The sequence below is a fragment of the Macaca nemestrina genome, chromosome 8, assembly GCF_043159975.1.
Source record: "Macaca nemestrina isolate mMacNem1 chromosome 8, mMacNem.hap1, whole genome shotgun sequence".
Classification (NCBI taxonomy): domain Eukaryota; kingdom Metazoa; phylum Chordata; class Mammalia; order Primates; family Cercopithecidae; genus Macaca; species Macaca nemestrina.
The window spans coordinates 85,096,255-85,121,352 of record NC_092132.1 but is presented as its reverse complement, the minus strand read 5'-3'; the positions used below and the strand labels follow the sequence as shown (position 1 = coordinate 85,121,352).

General features: G+C 40.3%; 1 protein-coding gene across 1 annotated transcript in view; it reads right to left on the bottom strand.

Moving 5' to 3' along the window:
* LOC105482236 (carbonic anhydrase 8) overlaps positions 1–25,098 on the bottom strand; it is a 99,441-nt gene that overhangs the window by 37,287 nt on the left and 37,056 nt on the right. Inside the window, exons 4-7 of the mRNA XM_011742264.2 lie at positions 12,159–12,254; positions 6,817–6,879; positions 4,482–4,530; positions 2,607–2,719 (exon numbers count right to left, since the gene is read on the bottom strand). Of these exons, the coding sequence (XP_011740566.1) occupies positions 2,607–2,719; positions 4,482–4,530; positions 6,817–6,879; positions 12,159–12,254 (321 nt within the window). The remainder of the gene's footprint in view (positions 1–2,606; positions 2,720–4,481; positions 4,531–6,816; positions 6,880–12,158; positions 12,255–25,098) is intronic.

The following is a 25,098-nucleotide window of genomic DNA, read 5'->3' as shown; positions in this document are numbered from 1 at the left end:
AGCAGTGAGCATGCCTGGCCAGGGAAAGAGTTAGGTATCAAAGGACAAGAACAAGTTGAGATCCAGAATGTAGGCCAGATGGAAGCCAGAAGTTCAGAACTCCAAGCACCTGGGCCAATTTTTTTTTTTTTTTTTTTTTTTTTTTGGAGAAGCAGTCTTGCTCTGTCGCCTAGGCTGGAGTGCAGTGGGCAGTCTCGGCTCACTGCAAGCTCCACCTCCCGGGTTCACGCCATTCTGCCTCAGCCTCCCAAGTAGCTGAGACTACAGGCACCCGCCACCACGCCCAGCTAATCTTTTGTATTTTTAGTAGAGACGGGGTTTTACCGTGTTAGCCAGGAAGGTCTTGATCTCCTGACCTTGTAATCCGTCCGCCTTGGCCTCCCAAAGTGCTGGGATTACAGGCATGAGCCACTGCGCCTGGCCCGGGTCCATTTTTAAAAGGTGCTGTAGTTATTTGATGCTAGGGTTGGCAGCACTTGTCCACAGCATTTCTCAGTATTAATCCCCTCCTCCTCCACATCTTGGCAACTCTCCCTCCCTGTTCTTCTCAAGACCCCTGGTCCTTAGTTCCTAAGGAGGCATCATCTCCCCCATCTCCAGTGCGGGGTTGCATAGAGTGGGAGCTATCTTCTTGTCTCCTTACTCAGCTTGAGCTATGGTGCCAGGAATTCTTGCTCATCTGATCACCGAATCTGTTTTTGTCTTCTTCTTGGGCATGAAGCTAGAATGCACTTCCCAGCTTCCCCTGCAGTTAGCGTAGTTATGTGACCAGTTCTAGCTAACAGAAAGTAAGTACAAGTGGAGCTCCCTGTTTATACCACTGGCCCTCAAAAGACCCCTGTTGAGATCCTTCACCCTATTCTCATTGAGGGCGACTGTGGGAGGAGGGCAGTGAAGATGGAAGTGTTTCTTCCAACCTGGTTCCCTGAATGACTACACAGAGAAAAGCCTTCACTGCGAATCAGAAACACATATGTTGGATTTTATGTGAGTATGAAATAAATTTCTACTGTGTTAAGCCACTGACATTTGAGGTTTATCTGTTGTAGCAGCCGTCATCTTCGCTGTTAAGTCCCAAATCTAGATATCGTGAGTCCAAAACTCTAGGCTTAACATTGGACCCAAATTTCTAACTTCTTTCCTGTCCTTCACTGGACTAATTTCTAATATTTTGCAGAAATTATTCCCTAAACCTCTTGGATTGGGTTGGGTTTCTTCCATAGGTGATTCCAGAGCACCTTACTTATTATCATGTTAATTGTTTAGTCATCTGCCTCCCCAACTCTTTGGTGAACTTTTTGACAGTAAAAACTGTTTTAATCTCGTTATCCTCTGTGTCCAGTTGGCATTCAGGAAGGGTTTCTTTTTGTTCTTCATTTTTAAATTAAAAGCAAAGTGCATTTAGTGGTACTAAAAAACAAGAACACATCACCAGTGATAAGTGAGTGTTGGCATACACTTATACCCCCGTTCAGTGTGATGAGAAGAGCCCTTCACCTCCACAGTTGTTTTTCTCAAACCCATACCCCTAGTCTAATCATGTGAAGAATAGTCTCTTATAAAAACAAATAGATGAATGACTAAATATAGGAATTAGAATTTGTCATAAAAATATAAGGTTCAAAAGTGATATGATCAAAGTTCATAAAATAATGAAGGGTATGGGGAGGAGAGGCTGAGTGGGGAAATTATTAAATTAATCCCTAGCAAAACATAAATAAATAAAATTATTAAATGTTGGAAGAAGGATTTTTTTAAGATTTAAGGACAAACTAAAGAAAGCTTTACTGAGAAGTTAGTGAACTTGAGCTTTTTAACTTCAAGAAATAATAGCGAATATTTAAAAGCTACCAAAGAAAACTTGATTTGCTGAGAGTATTTCCCAAGTCTTTTGAGGTTGATCATGAAGAAACAATACAGCTTTCCAGAACATATCCATCCCTTAGACAGATCCCTGAAAGACAGGAGATATTTAAATCCCCTTTTGTAATATCAAAACCATGGTTTAAATAGATTCGAGTGATGCTGCCTCATGTTCCACCAGCTAACATCCCAGTGACAATTCACTCGGGTGCTCCCACCCACTATGCAGTAGCATTTAGGGCACCTATGAAGAGCCCAAGGCCGGGGGTGGGTGACCAAAAGTGGAGCTAGCAAACAATCCAGAATTTTCTAGGGCACTCCTTCTGGGTCCTTCACCCCACACATGCAGAATTTTCCTGTACACACCAAGGCAAAATGATTTCAAAGTCTATGAGTGACTTACAGAAATAACCAGCATCCCCACTTTACTTCCAGACTTTCTATTCTCCACACCTGGGGAAATTCACATAAGGAAATAACTAGACTAATAAAAAGTTTTGCCTTTCAGTGATCTCGATTAACTCTCTAAAAATTAACTTTTAAAATACAGACCATAAATTAGTGTTGGGTTCTGTCCGTCCTTGACCTTTCAATCACTTTTACTAGGTCAAGCCACTTAACTTTCATCTGGAGAGGTATGACTGATCTAAAAGGAGCTAAAACATAAAACAGACGTTTTCCTTTCCCAGAAACAATGTTTAACTCATAACTTTACTCTGAAAGATTCAAAGCAGCACACTCACCTGTAGCTGGGATATAGTTAAAGGGTATCGGAATAATATCCAGGTGACACCTTCACTGCAAGGTGGGATGGTGAGAGAGCCTTCATACACCCAGTAATCCCGCAGCAGAGGGTCTGCACGGCCACGTGGATATGTCATGGAAAAGGCAAGTGAATTAATAACAATCCTGATGACTCCAACAACAATTTTCAAAATTACAAACTGTCCAAATGATGCTTCTAAGATGGATGTCATTTTTAAACTAGAGCTCCACATTCTTACAGTACTCATTGTGGAAAAAATAATTGATAAAAAACATGATGAATTCTCTATTATTCACAGTGATTTCTATCAATGGATTACTATATATACCTATTAAGTTTAATCACTTTAGAAGTGTATCTGTATTTTGGATTTTTTCACTTTACTAAAGGACTTACCTGACTATTTCATATCTAATATTTATTGAATGCTTACGACGTGCCAGTAATTTACTTTAATTCATTTAACCTTCACAATAAACCAGTGAGATAGGTAGTAATATTAATATTATTTTTCAGATGGGGAAACTGAATCTCAAAAGAGTAGCAGTTTGCAGAAGGTCACTCAGCTAATAATCACTGGCAGAGCCAGGATTCGAATTCATGCAGTCTGTCTTCATAACCTGTATTATCGTTTTTAAGAGACAGGGTCTGGCTCTATCACCCAGGCTGCTGGAGTGTGGTGATGTGATCATGAATCACTGCAGCCTCAAACTCCTGGGCTCAAGCAATCATCTCACCTCAGCCTCCCAAGTGGCTAGGACTATGGGTGCACACCACCACAGCCAGCAATTATTTCTTCTTTTTTTGAGAGCGAGGTCTGGCTATGGCTAGTCTCAAACTCTTGGTCACAAGCAATCCTCTCACATCAGCCTCCCAAAGTGTTGGGATTACACAGGTGTGAGCCACCACATCTGTCTGAAAGCCTGTATTTTTAACCATTCAGTTCTAGCTACCACTATACTGCTTCTGCAACAGCAAAATATTAAAATATTACAATAGAACAAAATGGGTCATTCTTATGAAATCTTTTAGCTCTGCATTAGAGGAATTTATGATTAATATGATGGATAAATGTTTAATATATGATAGAAATTGGTTTGTTGTAGATTAATTAAATGTAGAAAACAGAAGATACAATGTACCAACTGGTTTTGTTTAAAACACTAAGAGACAGCACATAATTTGGGCAGAGAAATGTAAAGATCAAAATTTTATATACAACAACCTTTAAATCATATTCTGAGTATTTTATGTATAATTGTTACCTCTACACAAATACAATTAGAGTAATATATAATAGTATTACTGCAGAGAGGTAACCTTACAAAATTAGATACAAAGTCTATTTTACTCTAAGGATTAAGAACTCCACTGATCAGTCTTAGAGGTACATCAAGGTTTTTTCTTTGTTTGTTTGTTTGTTTGAGACAGTTTCACTCTGTCACCCAGACTGAGTGCAGTCACATGATCTCGGCTCACTGCAACCTCCATCTCCTGGGTTCAAGCGATTCTCCTGCTTCAGCCTCCTGAGTAGCTGGAATTACAGGCGTGAGCCACCACACCCGGCCAAAGTTATTTTATTATACTGGTGCTTTACACAGAGGTAGCAATTTTTACAAATGACAATCCTATGAAAGCTCTTCGTGGATCAATGGAACTAGTGGCAAAGTGTCTCTTCATTATTTCAAAAGGTTTACTTCCATATTCCATGGAAATTATATCTGCTAAAGAGAATGTAAACTGCAAATAAATTTTATTAATTAACAATATATAGTTTTACATAGTCTGAAGAAAACAATGTGACTATAGCCACTGTTAAAAATTCATTTTATGCAATCAGATAAACACTCACCTGGTAATAAAGTGTTAGGATTAAAGCAAGGTATTGTTTTGGACTTCCCCTGAAAAGAAAAAATGTTTACCCAATGTTAATGTAATATTTCTAGATTTTAGAATAAAAATCTATTAGAACTAAAAAATTAGAATGAAGTCTTTTCTGAATGGCCTCATCAGGTCCCACAGACTTGTGGGTATCTCCTTCCACCTTCTCACTGGAGTAACATTGTCTGGTTCCTGCTCTAATTATATGGCTATTTTCTTTGCTACCACAGTTCAATTCTCCCTATAAGTCCTGGTGTGGAACCTACACATGGTGCCCCATCTGCCCCATGTCAGTTACCTTTTCTGCTTTGAGCACATTCATACCAGAGACTTGGGCTAAATTCTCATTGTAAAATGCCTGAACCCTGGATGGGGGAATTTTCAAAATGCCTTTCCTCCTGCTTGCTTTCATTTCAGCTCCTAACCTTTTTGGCACTACAACCTGGCTTGCAACTTCTTGTTTTGTCCTATTTGGATTTGGTAATTCAGCTCTGGGATCTATACTAGATGCTCTCCTCATCTGGAAACGGAGATCTGAAACAGATGGAAATATTCTGTTCCAATCAGTGTTTGTCAAAGCTAGATTTAAATTGCAAGGGAATAATTTGTGCCCTTATTCAACAATTCACATTTAAGATCATCATTTTAAATCATGTCATTTAAATTGCTTAGACTTTAGAGGCAAATAGTCCTGTCATGTGAATCAGATGTTTCTTAAAAGATTTTTCTCTATCAATACAGATGCAATAGGGAAAGTTATTGCATAACCTCCAAGTCCCTTCCTGACTTCCTGGGACTATTTTATACATTAAAGAATCTAGCTCACTTGCCTTCCCAATCCTCCTGAATTCCATAATGATTGGTGTCCTATTAGATGATGAAATAAAGGAAACTTTCACAGCCCACAGCCCATTGCAGTTGTACAAATATAAGTCAAAATGTGCCCTCACCGTCTTTTTATCAGCTTCTTTTGTCTGGACTGGGCTTCCCTTGGAAGCTGGGTTCATTCCAAACCTACTCAGGAGATCTTCAGTGGGGGTTCTGCCTGGTTCAGGATACCCTGGGCTGTGCTAGTATAAACCTAATCAAACTTGATTCCCAAATTGATCTTTCTTAAAACTGGCTTTGGGTCTCTGGATCTCCTGTAATTAAACAAGTTCAACTCCCGGTCTGTATCTCCAGCAGCCCTACAAGACTGGACTACTTCCCCTCCCCCAGGCCACTCACATTCAACTGACTAAGAGTGAGCCAAGAAGGCACTGCTTATAAGAGAGACTGGCACTGGGCCGGGCGCGGTGGCTCACACCTGTAATCCTAGCACTTTGGGAGGCGGAGTCAGGTGGATCATGATGTCAAGAGATCAAGACCACCCTGGCCAACATGGTGAAACCCTGTCTCTACTAAAAATACAAAAACTAGCTGAGTGTGGTGGTGGCATTGCCTTCCTAGCAATGCTAGGCCATATCATTGCAGAGTCATGTTGATCACCTTCTTTTGGATGTTATCTTACCGCATATATGCACTTGTTTTCTTTCTTTAAATTTATTTAACGTAAATACTTTGAAATATGATTCCCCAAGTTTTTATTTGTTTCGTTTATACAACTTTTATGCAGGTAGGAAAGGGTTAACTCAGCAGGCCTGAGTTGCTCAAATCCTGCACATCCCATATAAAGGCCTGCTTTTAGGACTAACTCTTGGGTCCTGGGATATAAACTCTGAGCTTGGAATATTCTACCTGATAAGAGTGTTTCTGTGTGCCTGCAGCCTTGGGCCATGCTGTATTTATGGTGAACTCCTGTTGTTATGTTTGAGGCCTTCAGACATACTGTACCAATTGCAACAGAGAAGCTGATGCTAACAATGTGACTTATGGTGAAGAGGGCAGGGAGAGGGTTGCTGCTAGAGAGTGAGTAGCTGAGGACAGTTACGTTGCAGGCATTTTGTGCTTCAATGACTGACCCCTAATAAATCTCTGGACACTAAGGCTAGAGTGAGCTTCTGTAGTTGTCAACACTTCACACATGTTATGACACATCATTGCTAGGAGAATTAGGGGCCTCCTCGCATGACTCCACTGGGAGGGGACACCTGGAAGCTTATGCCTGGTTTCCCCTGGACTTCATTCCGTGCACCTTTTCCTTCTGCTTTTTGATCTGTTTCTTTTCACTGTAATAAACCATAACCACAAGGATAACAGCTTTTCTGAGGTCTGTGAGTCCTTCTAACATAGCATCGAGCCTGCAGGTGGTCACAGGGACCTCCTACACAACCAGTATTTCTATATTATTTTAAATAATGACTTACCTTATACTGAATATCCTGGAGGATTTCAGTCACAGCCTTCAAGCCAACATGTTCCTTTCCTATCTGAAAAATATAAAGCATAAACCACAACCACAACATTTTTCAGTGTTTAGCTTTAACTCAAAAAAAAACTAACAGGGCCGAGAGTAGTGGCTCATGCCTGTAATCCCAGCACTTTGGGATGCCGAGTTGGGTGGATCATGAGGTTAGGAGATCGAGGCTAACACGGTGAAACCTTGTCTCTACTAAAAATACAAAAAATTAGCTGGGTGTGGTGGAACGCACCTATAGTCCCAGCTACTCGGGAGGCTGAGGAAGAAGAATCACTTGATCCCAGAAGGCAGAGAGGTTGCAGTGAGCCAAGATCATGCCACTGCACTCCAGCATGGGTGACAGCGTGAGACTCTATCACCAAAAAAAAAAAAAAAAAAAAAAAACTAACAGAACTTGGTTCCAGTCCATCTGAATGTCCTTTTGGAGGAACAATTAAATGGCCTTTTATTAATAATTAGGTCAATGTCTACTAAAGGTAATTAAAGTTGTAATGAAGCTAGTATAATAAAGTATTAGATAAATAAATGTACAAGAACTCGTTCTAAATTCTTACTATGTATAGGAATCACTCATTTTGCTACATATAATATATCAAATTATAAAGCACTATTATATAAAAATATCAAGGATATTTTTGAATTAAAACTACTCAGTACATGTTCAAACCCTTCCATGTTTAACTCTGGCATCTATAGATCATTGCTATAACGATTTTAACAATACTGAAAAATTATATTAACTTAGAAAAGCAGGTATGTGATTTTGTATGTTAAATTCACCAAAATCAAGACCCTTCTTGATTACTACTAGACATAATTTTATAACTACCTATTTTTAAATAAATAAGAATGTGCTTTTTATAGCCTTATTTTTAAAAACATATCACTATATATTATTAGTGTATAAAATGCTCCCAAAAAAATTGAGACAAAAAAATTCTAACACTTAATATTCTTGACTTTGGCTTTAAAACTTTTAAATGAAATCTGACCAATTTCCAATGGTCCATGATAATGGAGGAGAGTAATGGAGGTCATTTAGAACCTCAAATAAACAACTGCTGCTTTTGTCAGCTTTTCTCCTTCTACATAGATATTTGGAGAATGACCTAAGAGAAGCAAGAGTAGCTGTCAGTATGTTCACATTCTCTGTTTCTCCCAATATTAACCAACTGCAAAACATGCAGATGAAAGAGCATCCAAAGGCACAGGAGAGATACAAGAAATGCTCCACCTAAGGTAGGCCAGTCAGCTCTAAACCATTAAGACGTGAACTCCTTTCCAAGAGTCTACAATTATTCCTGAGATAGGCTCTAAAAACAGAAAGTAAACTTTCTAAAGTTAAAAACAAACAAAAAAAATTAAAACCTAATGCATATGTACCTATGGGTACAGCAGCCTGAATTTTTAGGCAGAAATCATTACCCATTCTTCAGGAGAAATGGACCTCTCTTTGTCTTACTGGTTTAACCTTGCTATAGCACTGGGAGGCCTACGTCTGCACTTGGGGTCTGCTTTCATCTCAGGCAACTCCTGTCGGGTTGTAAACTCTTTGAAGAGTCCACATATGAACACTAAGGCCACTCAATGTGGCAGCTCAGGAGCAGGCTCACTTTGCACTGGACTGCCTGGATTCCAATCCTGACTCGGCCACCTCTTAGCTGCGTGGCCTTAAGCAAGTGTACTTAACCTCTACATCCTTCCGCTTCCTCAGCTATTTGCTGGGGAGGATAAAAATGATAGGTTTGTAGATAAGATTAAATCAAACGAAAGCTGTAGAACAGGTTTGGGTCATCATAATTCATTTAACGTCCATTATTATTCTTAATCTGGACGCCCTACAGCATCAAATATAGTTTTTCCATACAGTAGCACTTAACAACTATTACTAGCTCCTTCTATCTATAAAGACTCTACTTTATGGGCAAAACTTTATATCTTGCAAATTCTATAAACTCTGTTATTACGCCATCTTTTTCTTTTCCTTCCTTGCCAAATTTTTGTATGAAGTAATGATGACCAGCAAAAAGCAAGTACTGATGATAATCTCCACACCCCAACTGCTAAAACGATGCAAGCAACTGTTCAGATAACACAACCTGGTACCAAAAGCCCACTAGGAACCTTGAGAACAACTCATTTCTCAGCTCTCACCTTTGCCGTCTTTCACCACCACTGGAAATGCAAACCACTTTGGTCCATTCTCCTTGCCTGGCATCTCAGCCCTGAACCACCTGTTTTTTTCACTTCTAACTCAATCTCTCCTTATCTTCCACTGCACTCTCTAGAACAGAACAACTCTGCATTTCTGCCAACATCTCCCACCACTTCCTGATCTACCTGAACCCCTTAGGTCTGCCCAAGGGCATGGCTCTTTTGCAGGCCCTTTGAGTAGACGCCATGCAGTCCCCCAGGGAGACAGACTGGGATCCACAGTCAGTGTACTCTTGCTCCCTTCAGTGTGGAACTCTCTGACCCACATGCTCAAGCCATCCTCCCAAGGGAACCATCCTCTAAGGCTATCAAGGCCTCCTTCTTTCTCCCTTACTGACCCACCAGACAATCTCTCCCAGGCATCACCTCCTGCTACTACCCTGGACAGCTTCAGCACCCAGGGTTGGAGGCCCCTCCCTGGCCTAAGTCTCTTCACCCTTCAGTCTGTGGCCTTCTGCCCCATTCCACCTCAGCAAACCAACTCTGAGGACACTCCTGGTACGTGCTCTCATTCTGAAAACTTCAATTCTGAAAGACTGGCCTCTCTGACCAGATGCCTTGGGTCATCCAGCTCTCCTGCTCTTTCCTTTCTCCCCTTCACTGATCACCAGGAGCCAAGGCTGGGAGGTCCCTGTGACTTCTTCTCCTTCCCCCTCCTGCCTAGACATGGTGTGGGACTGGTTAGACAGAATGATGTCTCTCCAACCACTCTCCATTCTTTAATCCTTTTACCTCCTAAATCATCTGCTCTGTGATGGATCAACACAACAACTTACTAGAACTCCCTAGTCCTTTACCTGGATAAAGAACAACCCATCATACCCTGTCCTGTATGATCTGGGGTGTCCAATCCCTCAGTGACTGCCAAGTCTATTATCATCCCCTTCTGGTCTATTTCAAGACTCAATCCCACACCCACGTTTTCTTTGTTCTATAAATAGTTCTGCTTTGTGTCTCAGAGATAATGAAGGTCATCAGGCATGAACTCCCTTAATGTCCTGCCCTTCTCCACCTACAAATAGGCCCCATGTGTGCCCACCCTTTCCTCCTGGCCCTCTATTTTGGAGAAGGGGTGGGTCTGCTCCTATCTGAGATTAGTCCACCGCATAAGCTCTCCATCCCATGCCCTCTTGCCTCCTCCAGGACTTTTCCACATCAGTGACACCCTCTCTTTCCAGTATTTTTAATCTCTATCTCTGCAATAGATCTTATTGCTCAGGGAAAAACAAAAACTACAGGCAGATCTCAAATCTCAAAAGATTCACCGGACATCATCGCTAGTTATTGCCCCATCTGTCCTTCCTTCCTTCCTTTGGCCAAACTTCTTGGAAGGAAAGTCTACTCAATGCCTCCGACTTCCCTCCCACCGAATTTCTTTCCTCCAGCCCGAGGGCCAGACTCCCCAGATGGATTTCAGCCCATCCTTCCCTTCCCCTCTCCTTCTCTCCTTCCTGAAATTTTGCTCTCAGTTCTGCAGTTTTACTCTCTCCTGAGAATTTGCACACAGATAACCTGAATTTTTCCTCACAGAAACTTATGAAAAGTTAGAAAAAGTGTGCTTGCTCTCCAGGCTTTCTCTTGCCTGCAATAATGCAGCTTGTTCTTGGAAATACTCGCATTAGTTCTAAGGGGCTGGGTTCAGTCCGAAGCTCTACAAATCCAGGTCACCTGTTACGTAGTAAGAATCAGGAAGTGAAAATACTAAGTTATCACACCTAATTCCATCCACAAGTATTTGAGTGCCAATTCCAAAGATGAAACTGACGTGTTCCTTTCCCTTCTATATATGACTATATGGTTATTTGCATTCTTATTTTTATTTTACTATTTTTTATTCTCACTTTTAGTACCTTCTACTGTCTCAATTTCTCAGATTTGGATACTTTATTAACTTTTCTGGGTTATAAGAGTAGTCTTTCATAATTATTACTTCAATATACTAAAAATTATCAAAATATATTTCTATAATGAAAAAATTTTTTTCAGTAATATTTTGTGATTTCTTTCTAGTTATATAATGCAGTTATAAAACACAAGGAATGTAGGTCCCCACCTGTGACAAAGCTGTGAAATAAATAGTAAGAGGACTCACTGAAAAATGTAAGGATTTCCTCTAAATTTCTATAATGTGTCATATTTGCAAGATGCTGATTTTAAAATATTAAGAGCCTAAACTGATGGCTACTTTCAAACATCAATAAAGAAACATCTAGGAGATATGTATTAAAAATTATTGCAATTAATTTGTGATATATATGCCATAAAAAAACAAGTTTAAAAGGGCCCATTATCGAACTCTCTTTGGAAAATTAAGTTTTTGAAGAACACTGTGCTAACATGCTCTAATCCCAGGTTATCCAACAGGCAGCCCAGAGCCACGCAGAGTGGGAACTCTGGTTTCTGGTCCTAATGGCAGCTTTAAAGCTAAAATTTCCAGGTAGTCTTTCACCTCTAAATTTTTTACGATGTCAAATAGGTAATAAGACAAAATTTAGAAGAGTCACCTTAAAAACTGAATTAAGTTTTCACCTCTGAAAGCACAAGATCTGATTTCATATGTTTGGGTAAATTTATATACTATCCTTTGCCTACCACAGTGCTCAAATCTAAATGTTATATTGACTATATCTGCAAAGGTATTTCAAGTAATCTCAGAGTGAAAATTGTTAACAAAGAAGGGCTAAAGTAATCTACTACATAATTCTTTTTTTTTTCTTTTTTTTTTTTTTTTTTTGTAGATTTTTGTGTAAACCAGGGTCTAAAGACATTTTCTGAAAACCTTTTTCATAAAATAAAATCTACCTTCAGGAGTCATTTTCTCAATCATTTCTCCAAAGATCCTGAACGTTTCTCTGAAGAAAATTTCTGACTTTAAATAATGGAACTATTTTCTACCAACGAATATGGCTGAATTCTGACGGACCACAAGGACCAAGTTTTCTATTTTTATCAAGTGTTCTCTGTATGTGTGTAATTTCATCTCTAAGCAATAAAATTGAGAATAAAAAGTATTTTACAAAATGATTTGGAAATTAGCATCTCTAAACAATACGATAATCACAGCAGAGAGTTTACCTGAACAAACAGAGCAATGATGGCGATCCCGTGCGGCTTCCCCACAGCCTCATCAATGCTGCCAAACAGAGTGGAGTTCCAGTGGATCAGATGGAGCTGGGTGAGTGGCAACAGACAGACCACATCATTTAATGTGCTATTTCTAGTCATAAAAGCAAAGATATAGCCATTTCTTTACGATTTCTATATGGTATCACACACAGCAAGAGGATCACAAGTAGACACAAACTACTGGCTTCATACGAGTTCTCTGTATGAATTCCTTCCTTATTATTTCTGAGCAGAAGCAGTGCTTAGTGGATCGCTGCCTCTTAAGTCCAATTTTCGTCCTGATGAGGAGGAAGATGACTAGAGGGACTCACAGACTTCACATGGATTCAGTTACCTTTCCTGGGATGTCATCCTTTTGAATCTCCATGAAACAAAACTCCCAGTCTGGGCACAAACACTAGAACTCATTCAAAGGATGAATGCCTGCATAATCAAATCCTGCATCACCCAGTATTTCCATCAGGAAATGTACAAAGCCAGTCTGTAGTTCTAGTAAATTATTTTAACTTTCTAAGAATATCCAGAGATAGCATCCTGGGAAAAAAAGAAAAAAAAAAAAGCTGCATATTTAAAGCCATGGTAAAATAATAAATGCTGATGTAAATCTCTAAAAGAAGGCTATTTCCTGCACTGGAGATAAAATTTTATCTGTGAAGAAATGACAAACAATGCTCAGAGGCCTCCCTCACTCCTAGCCTCATAAAGCTTTGCAGCTTTCAAGTTTATCTAGAATAAGCACTTGCTCCTACAGCACTGATAAAACACTTGCAAGAAGCCAAATTCAATTCCTGATTAAAAACCAAATGTCCACTGAGGTTCTTAGTCTAATAGTAGGTAGGTAAACCTTTAGTATACTAAATACTGCTTAGTATAATAGTAGGTAAGTAAATATTACCTTCATCACTACAGCTTTTCATCAAGTTATAATTACCGCCTTACAACATTGCCTCATTTTAAAATTAGTTCTAATACCAAAAGACATAGCTAAAATTCAACCACTATTTATTTTAGCATTTATATTAAAATATTCAAGAAAATTATCATAAAGATGGCCACAAATTGGATTTTTCCACTGCTGAATTAATCCAAGTAGAATCTGATATTATAAAACTGACCACTAGAGGGAGGTAATGAAATCCTCTACCAATAATAGAACAGGTAACTAGGAAAAGTGCCCCATGGCTCACTCAGCCAGGTCAGGCTGTGAGGCTGTGAAAAACTCACAGAGACTGTGACTATCCAGTAAACGCAACTGAAAGGCACTGCTTTTAAGAAAACCATGTTCTATAATCTCTCAATAATAAAAGACAATTTTAATCTTCCCTTCTCTGGCTGCAACAACAGCACAGGAGTCCTAGTGGTAGAGGTAAGAACTGATTGCCTTAATTAAACCACCAACAAAGTAGGTCTAGGCCCAAGGTTAAAATAAATTTTTATTCCACAAATTACAAAATTCCAACTGACATTTTTCTTACTTCTCACAGCAATATTTTGGGACTTTTTTTAAACAAAACATTCATAAACCACAAAAGCATGGGTTTTTCTTTTTCCCTACTCCCCACAATTCAGCAACATCATCACTCACACCTGCCCTTCAAAAGCTGCTGCACATTTTTTGTGTGTTTAAAAAGCTAAGGGTCCCCACTCCTTAAGTGTGCACCGTGGGTGGTGACTTTGTTTCAAACAGTAAAGTATGGAACGGGGATAAAAATAGTGACTTTACAGTAGATAAACCTAATGAACACTATCTGATCAAGGTCAACATCAACAGTGATTAGTCATGTTGATAGGGTGTATGTATCCTTATATGTGAAGAAAATGGCACTTTACTGCTGTGTTTTCTCTCAAAGACCCATAACCCAATCTAGCCACAAGAAAAACATCAGACAAATCTCAGTGACAGACACTCCACAAAATACCTCACCAGTAAGTACTCCTCAGAACTGTCAAGGTCGTCAGAAACAAGGAAAGCCTGAGAAAAATGTCACAGCCAAAAGAAGTCAAAGAAGACATGAGAACTAAATGCAATATGGTGTCATAGGTGAGATCCCAGAACAGAAAAAGGACATTAGGTAAACACTAAGGAAACCTAAATAAAATATGGATTAGTAACATATCAGTATTGGTCCATTAATTGTAACAAATGTAACCATGCTAATGTAAAATGTTACTAATAGAAGAAACTGGGTTGGAGTGCATAGGAATTTCTGTACTGTCTTTATAATTTTCCTATAAATGTTAAACTGCTCTAAAAAATATTCTTTTTAACAAAAGACAAAAACTAAGAGAAATGCTGGCACTTCAGTCAACCCAAGCTAACAAGGATAACAGAAGGTTGCTATGACCCCCGCATGTCTAGCAAAATAACACAAAATGAAAGCAGCAACAGCAGCTCTCCCACGCATCCTTCTCTCTACCTTCTGAGTCTTCAATAATCACCTGAGTCTTGGTGGTTCCAGGGCAGGAGAGATTCTCCCTTCACAATAACAAGGGACCCAAGCTTTAAAAAACAAAGCTCTGTCCTGCTTCTGATAAACCTTCTCTTGAAGGTCCTTTCTCTCATTTTCAGACCAAACAAATCATGACAGACGCCCTTTCTACACCAGTAGAGGTCGGCTAACTCAAGTACCAGGCAAATGTCCACTCCATTCTGGAACTCAGCCAACCTTCAGTTGTAACCTAGTAGTGGTAACCTAGATGCGTGGCCCACAGGCACAGCACTCTGCACCTGCGCTGCCTCTCAAGTTAGCTTGCTCTGCTCCCCACGCGCCTTTCCTCTCCATCTGTATGAGTCTGCTAAGGTTGTCATCACAAAGTGGCACTGACTGGGTGGCTTAAACAATAGACATTTATTTTCTCACATTTCTGGAGGGTGGAAGTCTGAGATCAAGGTGTGGGCAGGGCTGGTTCCTTTTGAGCCCTGTCTCCTTGGCTTATAGATGGCTACCTTTTCCCTTTGTCTTCACATGGTCTTGCCTCTCTAGGAGTCTTGTCCAAATTTCCTCTTCTTGTAAGGACACCAGTCATAGTGGATAAGGGCCTGCCTAATGATTTCCTTTTAACCTAATTATTTCTGTAATGACCCTATGTCCAAATATGGTCAGTCTGATGTGCTAGGAATTGGCATTTCAATATGAATTTGGCAGGGCCACAATTCTGCCCAAGACACCAGCTATCTCACCCTTTGCTTTCTGCTCACCTTAAGAAAGTCTTTTCAAATCTGAAAAGCTTGAATTATTCACATCGACATCTGTTCTGCCACTGCCCCTTCTTTATTCCAATAATTTTATCATATTGTGCCTTATATTAATTAGTGCTGGTTCTGTTTCACAAAGCAAAGCCACAGAGGCAGGAAATTGTAAGTGCATTTGAAAGACTAACGGTACCTTGGTGGGTAGCTAAAGGGTACATAAGTCTGGCAATGACAAGAGTTGAGGCTAGAGAGCTAGAGGGGTCAGACTGCACAGAGCTTTAAATGTTATCATAGCTGTATTCTGGAAAACACTAAACCAATATATTATTTCAATGAATATTACGTGTGCAGTCTGGAATCAAACTCCCCCATAACAACCTCTTTCTTTCAAAGGTCTTTTTGATTGTGCAGGGGCTGGATTGGAAGTAGCAGACATTAAAAGCTGGAATATAAGCTAGGAGGACACCACAAAAGTCCCAGCTAAAAAATGATGACAGGAATGCAGGACAGTTAATTTTATGTGTCAACCTGGCTAGGCTACGGTGCCCAATTGTTTGATCAAACACCAGTAGAGACATTGCAGTGAAGGTGCTCTTTAGATGTGATTGACATTTAAATCAACAGACTTTGAGTAAGGCTGAATGCCCTCCACTATATGAGCAGGCCTCTGCCATACAATCAGTTAAAGTGCTTAAGAGCACAGACTGAGGTCCCCCAAGGGAGAAAAAATTCTGCCTCCAGAGCTCTGGATAAAAATTGGCCTGAGTTTCCAGCCTTCAAACTCAAGCTGCAACATCAACTCTTACATGAATTTCCAGCTTTCAGCCTACCTTGCAGATTTCAGATTTGCCAGCCCCCACAACCACATGAACCAATCCCTTAAATTAAATCCCAATCGCTTCTTTCTCCCTCTGTTTCTCTCTCTTTCTCCCTCTCCCTGTTTCTCTGGAGAACCCTAATACGGATCATGCAAACAACAAAAAAAAGTATGGTAACCAACAGAAGTTTAAATCTGATGATGACTAACGCCAATGGGAATAAAGAAAAATGACCCTAACATTTAGCCGTGACAACATTTGGGATTTATTCTTCTAAGACAAAACATGGTCCCCTTGGGGAGGGGGGATGAAGTGACAAAACAATCCTCTGATGATCAAAAATAACATATTATAACTTCTACTTATATTTATTTTTATCAAACGGCTTTTTATTTCAACTTTTTCTATGCTTCATAAAATATATAATATAAATACATATTAGTACATGAATATAATTTATTAACAAATATACACATATTATGGATACATGCTCCAAAGTTTGTTCTAATGCAGTGGCTAAAGACATCTGGAGACAAACAGGTTTGAATGGAAAAGCATATGATACTACAGATATGGCTCAGGAAATGATGAAGCAGCCCGCAGTACATCTTATGAACTGTCTTATTAAGGTCCAAGTAGACAGCTATTATCAGCAGAGAGGACTCACAAGACTCACTTCAAAGCCTAACAGCCCGGATATGCTCTGGGGTGTGTCTGGTCTATGGAGAGGGCAGGATACAGAGGCAGCAACCCTGTGCACTTCTCCAACTCCATTGATAAATTCTGAGAGGCAATGTGCTCTCATAAAAGACCTCAGCTAGGAATCTCGTCTTAAGATTCTTGTTTCAGTTCTACAACTCTTTAGCTCTGTGAACTTCACTAGTCACTAACTTCTTTCAGCATCAGTCTCTCTGTAACACAGTAGACTGTATCTTAAAAGCCTGGATTATTCACGCCTTTATCTTCCCATAGTACTATTTTTCCTATATTCTTATCACGTTTTACTGTTATTAGCATTAGTTATATATAGCCAGCAAAGGCAGGGAAGCAGGATGATGGATTTTGACAAAGAGCAGCCAACTGGATTATAGTATAGACCAAGTATGTAAATGCCACTTACCATTTCTAAGGAGAGCAAGGGTTCGCGACATTAGCACTGCATCTGTTGTTTAGAGATAGATGGGCTACTGCATAGGGTCACTTACTCCTCAAGGGTCCACTGGACTAAAGATGGCCCCAGACAGTACCCTGCCCCATAGGCCTTCAAGAGCCTGGACCTGCTCTGCCTGGTAAACACACTGCACAGCAGGTGGCTGAGGGGCTGCCTCTTGCAGCCTGAACCCAAAGCCTACTATGGCCACCACCAACAATAGCAGAATTCCTCCTACTGAAAGAATCTGCATCGAGGCTCCCTTTAGCCATTCTCCCTCAAAAGGCAAAAGGTTTGGTCTCCTCCTATGCTTGGGCACGTCAGGGTAGAAGAAAGCGGTTTTCTGTAACAATCAAAGCTGAGTCCTTCCTCACTCCTTATAACTCTTCCCCCCACCCCATCAAAAGGAGGCAGTGTTACAAAGACATAGAACAGCCAAGATCCATTATTACTCTGGCAGCATGATGACCACTATGTCTTCTGTTAAAAAATCGGACCACAGGAAAACAACCATAATGTATCCTTTTACAGCTTCAGGGAAAATCTTGGACCGAGCTTTTGCTACAGGACTCACAACTTCATATTCCCACAACTGATTATGCTGCCTTACCATTAGCACCTGTCAAATGTTCAAAACATTCATCTTAATGTACTTAACTCACAGAATAGATAAATTTGTCCAAAGTTATGAAACTGCGACATGCCACAGCCTTATCATCATTTGTCACTGAGAAAAATAAGTTTGAAGATTTCATGGCAGCTTAACAGAAAGCTATCTTCACGATAAATGAGATTTATTATTAGCATAAATAACACGATGGCGGTAAAGTACCAAAGAATGAATCATGAGGAATGGAAAAAGTAGTAAACACTGAAAAGGCAATTATGACTCACAAATTTCCTTTTCCCCAGCCCTGGGCACTCATACAAATTCTGTGACATCTCCTAACTGCAAATGCAGGGACCTTTCATTTCAGATGTCTTCTTGCCACCTCAACATGAACATTTCTACAACTGACATCGACTCTCCTCAAAGGAGCTTCCCACCCACACACTCTTCATAGAAGTCCCCCTCCCACCCCGCTTGCCGGGTTTGAGACCTGGGACCCCGGAGCCTTTATCTCCAGAGCTCATCTAGACCTCTCCTGGGCCCTGGTATTTACATTACAAAGCCCAACTAATCTCTTTTTAACACAACTTTCACCACATTTCCTCTGTTGAAAATCTCTGATTTATTTTATTTCCTACCCGTATCAGGCTTACATTTCTCAAACCACATCCTTCCCCACCCTAACTCTCCCCACAGGCTCAAACCAAGACTGACCCTGACTCCTCACAACAGCCTCCCCATTCTGCTTATCCCCACTCACCTGGAATGCCTTTCCCCAATCTGCCCTGACGCCCACCAGAATTCTACCTGTCCTCCTAGGCACAGATGGGCATTTGACAGAAAGATGGAGCCTGGAGATGCAGAAATAAAGGGTGCAGGGAGGAGGGGGGACAGTGGGAAGGGAGACAGAGACAGAGAACTTCAACCAACAGACAGGAAGAAAAAGGAAGAGAAAGAGGGGAGAAAACCGGGATTTTCACCAGAATCATTTTATCAAAAGGGAGATAAATTCAGGGGTGTTTTGAAGGTTTGGTTTTTGCAAGAGATGGGGTCTTGCTCTCATCCAGGCTGCAGTGCAGTGACAAAATCACAGCTCACCGCAGCCATGAACTCCTGGGCTCAGGCGATCCTCTCACCTCAGCCTCCAGAGGAGTTGGCATTACAGGTGTGAGCCACAACTGAATCAGTTTTAGACAGGAGTGTACACTCACATCAGAACCATCAAACCAGTGCCCCATTAGTGAGAGATGCAGAACTCCTGCTGCCTTGAGAAAGAGCTAAAGGTATAGGGAGCAGATACCCCTAGAGCAGGGGTGTTCAATCTTTTGGCTTCCCTGGGCCACACTGGAAGAAGAAGAATTGTCTTGGGCCGCTCATAAAATATACTAACACTAATAATAGCTGATGAGAAAAAAAAAATTGCAAGAAAATCTCATAACATTTTAAGAAAATTTACAAATTTGTGTTGGGCCACATTCAAAGCCATCCTGGGCTGCATGTGGCCCATGGGCCATGGGTTGGACAAGCCTGCCCTGGAGAAATGTGACCTTGTACAGTTGGTTCACTCATGGACTAATATGGTTTGGCTGTGTCCCCACCCAAATCTCATTGTGAATTGCAGCTCCCATAATTCTCACATGTTGTGGGAGGGACTCTGTGGAAGATAATCAAATCTTGGGGGCAGTTTCCCCCATCCTGTCCTCGTGGTAGTGAATAAATCTCACAAGATCTGATGGTTTTACAAGGGGTTTCTCCTTTCACTTGGCTCTCATTCTCTCTCTTGCCTGCTGCCACATAAGATATGCCTTTGACCTTCCACTATGATTGTGAGGCCTCCTCAGTCACGTGGAACTGGGAGTCCATTAAACCTCTTTTTCTTTATAAATTACCCAGTATTGGCTATGTCTTTATCAGCAGCATGAAAACAGACTAATACATGGATCAAGTCTTGAGAGAAACTGACGGAGGGCCAAAGACTGAGCTTTGGAAAATGGTGAGATAATGAAAGAGGGACTATCAAATATGCAGGAGGGAACTCAGAAAATTCCAAAGTGCCATTAAAAGAGAACAGACTTTCTAGAAGACAGCGTGAGCATCAATAGTATCAATGAGATACTAGCAGCAAAGCTATGACAGCTACAAAGAAACAAGGAAAAATGAGGACAGAAAGAGACTTTGGACTTACTGTTTTTTAGGTTACTGAGATGGCAGTTTCCAGACAGTGAAAGGCAAAGAGGCAGAACACAGAGACATCAGGATAAAACAAGTGGAGCGAGGCCGATCAGCCTATAAGGTGGGCAGGATTATCAGAGAACAAACATTAGAAGTCAGCTGAAATCACTGTTTGAGAGTGAGCAAAGTTCACCTTTGACTTTTTAATATTCTTATCTATTTTCTTAATGGTTAAAAGTAAAACTGGAGAGAAATAACAGGTTGCTGTTAAGTTCTGACGAATAATAAACATTCAATGCAGCCCATGAACTCAGATGCAACTGGACCTGAAAACCACTGTCTACCCAATGTACAGTGGTTAAGAACTTTCCTCTGAGCTAGGGCGCTATAGAGTATAGCTTCACAGAGGGAAAAAATCATCAAGCACAGATGTTCATTTCCATATCCTGATTTTGCTTAATTGCCTTCCTCAGCCCCCAGAAAATCCAACTATAGAAAACGGTAGCAGGTCCCAATAGATTCTGAGTTCCAGAAGCTAAGTACCTCATCCACCCATACTCTACCACACTCAAAACAGCCCTTCTCAGAGCACTCAGAGGGGGCTATAAAATTTTGAAAAAGAAAAAAACAAGGATTATATCTCAGCTGTTCTTATGATACCGGAAATTGAAAGAAAGAAGATAGTAAGCACTGGAAAAAGAAGGAAAAAGGGGGAAAAGGAAATGGGAAGTGAAACATTTGAGTCACAAAATAGGTCATTAAATAACTGAAAAATAGTTAACAGAGAAAGCACCATCTCTCTCTAGATCCACTCATAATTATATTAAGCAGCCCATTCATCAGCAGATAAATCAAGGTTTAGTGTGTATTATTTTCAGATGCTGTTATGCTTTAAGTCATCATCGTCAATATATTATGCGGCTATTATTCAGAGAAGGACATTCAAGTTGTAGACAGATATAACAGCGACAAAATACGGTAAAGCATGGAATGGAACATAAATTATTTGAAATTCTATCTCTAGCTATCACCTACTTGTTATGTCTGCCGAAACCTAACTATGTCTTGTCTTACACAGAGAGGCAGAAGAGAAATAGGAGAATGTGACAGAGGGCTTCAGAGCAACTTCCCCCATGAAGACATTAATATCAAAAGGTATTTACAGCGTTCTTAGGATTCAGAATCTTCCATTTAAAAGGCACTGGTACTATGCAATTTATAAAAAGAAGATCTTATTTCAAAGCAGAATGACTGCCTTTTTAAATACTGACTGATTTCCTGCCTTCTTAGGAACAGGGCATCATAACACCATTGGACTCCTCTCCCAAAAATGAAGCTTCCTTTATGAAATTCACTATAAAAGGTTGGGAAAAGCTTGCTGGCGCAGTCATACATCAAAGAAAAGAAAAACTGCATCATTTTTATGTTTTATACTTAATGTAAAATCAGAAGCAATTAAAACTGATTCTTCAACACTGGTTTCTTCATTTCCAGGAAATATCCTACATTTTATTTTCTTAAAAAACAAAACAAAACAAAATCCAGAATTGTAGGCTATAACTGCAATTAAATTGTTATAACTTCCCTACTTCATTTACTATTTTGTAAAATAAAGAAAGCAAAGAGATTGTCAATGGGTCTTGTTATAGAATGTAAGTCATTTATAGATTGGATCTGTTCATTCTATACAGTGAATCAGTGACTAATGGCTGCAATCCTCTCCCTGCTCATCCCTGAATGAGAGCCACAATGATGAACGAGTTCTGAAATAATGGCAGCATTCATCTCAACATTTATTGAGCACCAACAGTATCTAGGGTCTGTGTTCACTGCTTCTGACACTGGAAATGCAAAGACCTCAAATCTTGTTATAAAAGAATCCAGGGTGTAAATAAATAAAAATATGAAATTTGTAGCCCAATAGAAGAAAAGGATGAGTGAAAACAATTAGTGCACAATAAAAATGTTAAAGGATGCTGTGGGTATTTTTGTTGATTTAATAGGCACTGATGTTACATTTTCTGCCAAGCACTGTTCTTTACAAATATTACTTCATTCCATCCTCATTAGCATCTTTATAATGGTAGATTCTATGACCATCATCAACACCCCAATTTAACAAGAAGGAAATGGAGGCACAGTAACCTGTCCAGGATTACACAGTAAACAAGTGACAGAGACAGACTGTGGACACAGGGAGTGTGGCTCCACCACCTATGCCACCTCTGATCCCAAGAAGGAGGACTGGAGAAGACTGAGCGGGGTAGAATGCACAGTGTGAGTATTCACACAAAGCATGGAAGAATGGCAACATTCTCTGCAGAGACAAGAAAAACCAGGGAAAGGAAGCGAGAGTGTGCAACCCAAGACACTGCTGGCACACCAGCTGCACACCTGGTGTTAGTGAGCACTCTCACTCCAGCTCCTGGGAAAGCTACCTGACCTGAGTCTCCTCTGTAAAAGGGAGACCAGACTGTCTATCGTGTGATGCCCCTACAAGGGCAAGGAATAGTCTCTGGAAAGGTTTTAGAAAATACAGAGTAAGTGCCGGCCAGAGCAGAATCCGAGTCAGAGAAGCGGGAGGTGGTGACAGAAAGGTCGGCAGTGCTGAAAGGTCTAGCGCCCCACTCTGGAAAACACAAGTATGGTCACTTACCTTCAGCAGGGCTATCTTCTCATTATGCCGCCTGAACTCACCTACTTACTTTCTTACAGTTTAAAGAAAACTAATAATGCGTTCCATTATAGAAGGCCAGATCACCGCCACAGAGACGCAACCTCAAATGTCTCCAGAAGTGAGGACAGCAGAGCTGTGAAAAACGGAATCATTGGGGCCATGCCTCCAAGTGTTTAAACTCCACAATTTACGAAACACAGTGCCAGCTGGAGCCGTCCTTAAATCCAGCCCAAAGGCCCACCAGTCAGCATCTCTGCATACACATCATTAATATTCTAACACCAAGGTCACCTGCCTCCCAGAAAAGGTAAAACCATCAGAAGGAACTGTCTCTGCTTCCTGCCGGGACCTCCTGCCAGTCTTTCCTCCCGCCGCCTCTTTTCCAGGAGTAAACATCTGCTCCTTTCTGCCACCACCACTCAAGGGTTTTCATCCACCAGCTCTTTTCTGAGCCTTTAACCTCTCTCTCCTTAGCTCCTTCTCAACACTATTTAAATATGCATAGATTTTTCTCCTCTAAAAAAAAACAAAAAAAAAAAATACCCTCTTACTTTATCTTTACAGCAAACTGTTTCAAAAACTTATCTCCACTCCCATCACCACCTCCTCCCTGACCATTTCCTCTGCAATCTACTGAAATCTGTCTCGCATCCCATCAGTTTAGTGAAACTGCTCACCACGTTTCCCACTAAATCACATTTTTGGCCTGGGAGACCAGATCGCCTGCTCTGCAGCAGCTGATAGCCTTGCCTGTACTTCTCACACTGCCCCTTCCCATGGGTTTCACAGTGCCACACTCTCCTGGTCTCCTTCTTCTTTGACAGTAGTTCCATTGCAGGTTCCGTTACTGGCTCTCTCCCCCTGACAGGGTTCCACCCTAACACCTCTTCTCTCTGAGCACGTTCTTGATGGCTGTTCTTATCTACTCACATGTCGTCAATCCTCGCCTGAATGCTCATGACTCCAAAATCAGCATTTTAAATCAAAATCTCTGTCCTGAGACTATATCCCTTTATTAAACTGCCCAGTGAAATATCTCCAGTGGGATATTTTAAAGTTAGCATTTAACAGCTGAGTTCCCTCCACCGCCCCTCAGACTGTGTCTTTGTCTTCATTTCCCACCTCTGGTGATGGAACCCAAGCCAGAAATCTCTTCCATTATTCTCTTCCCTTACAAACAACCAAGAGCTATGTCTTGCCATTTTCACCTCTCGAAAAATCTCCCAAATGCATCCACTTGGCTGATTCCCATCACCAGTGCCTTCGTTTCAAGATCCATCATCTATTGTTAGACTTATGCCTATCTCTTAACTGTCTCCATGCCTCCAAAGCTGGCTTCGATTCATTCTCTACCCTGTAATTATATACTGCAAGCCTGCTCCTCAGGTGCTCCTTACTGTGCACGGGGTATAGTTCATCCTCCTTCACATGCAATGCACTCACTAAATGAATATATCGTTTTACAATCTTGATAAGTATGGCAAATTTGGTTTATTATGTATTAACTATTTCAGGTGTGTTGGTGATAACAATTAGAGTAATAAGGTCTTTTTAGTAATAAGCATGCACATAGAGCAATTTTAATTGGGTTTAAAATTCAGCACTATTTCATTTTTCTTTCATTTCTCTGTGAAATACCACTGTCAATTTGCACACTCCAACTTTACATAGCTAATAGATTGTCTAATAACCTAGTTTTCAGAAAGAGTATTTTTTAAATCCAATTAAAATTCAAAATACTACAATTTACAATAAAATGCATTTATCTGAAAATGTTTTTAAAAACCACTCTATTTTAATTCCCACTACACCTGGAAAGGTACTTGTCTGTTAACACTGTTTACTCAGGGTCTTTCACTTTTTGAAAAGCAATTATCTAAAGCCAAAATCAGAACCTGTTTATTAGAAATAGGGGAAGGCATACAGTGCATAGGGAAGAGAATGGTAGTTGGTCCAAGTCTCAGTCATTACCTAAGTGACCTTGAGCAACTAATGTCTCACGACCTGATTATTCAGCTGAAAAACAGATATAACATCTACCTCTAAGGAATATTTTAATGATGAAATAAGATATGGCATGTGTCTGGCAAACAGAGAGTCTTCATAAGTATTCCCACCATTCCCTGGGGATTATGGTACAATGCATCTTGTATTAACTCCACGGCCATGAAAAAACGCAAGGAACACAAAACTTTCCAACAATATAAACACCCTATATCTTCAAAATACTGTGAGAAAAGTAAATTTTGACAGGCTAAAAAAAAACCAA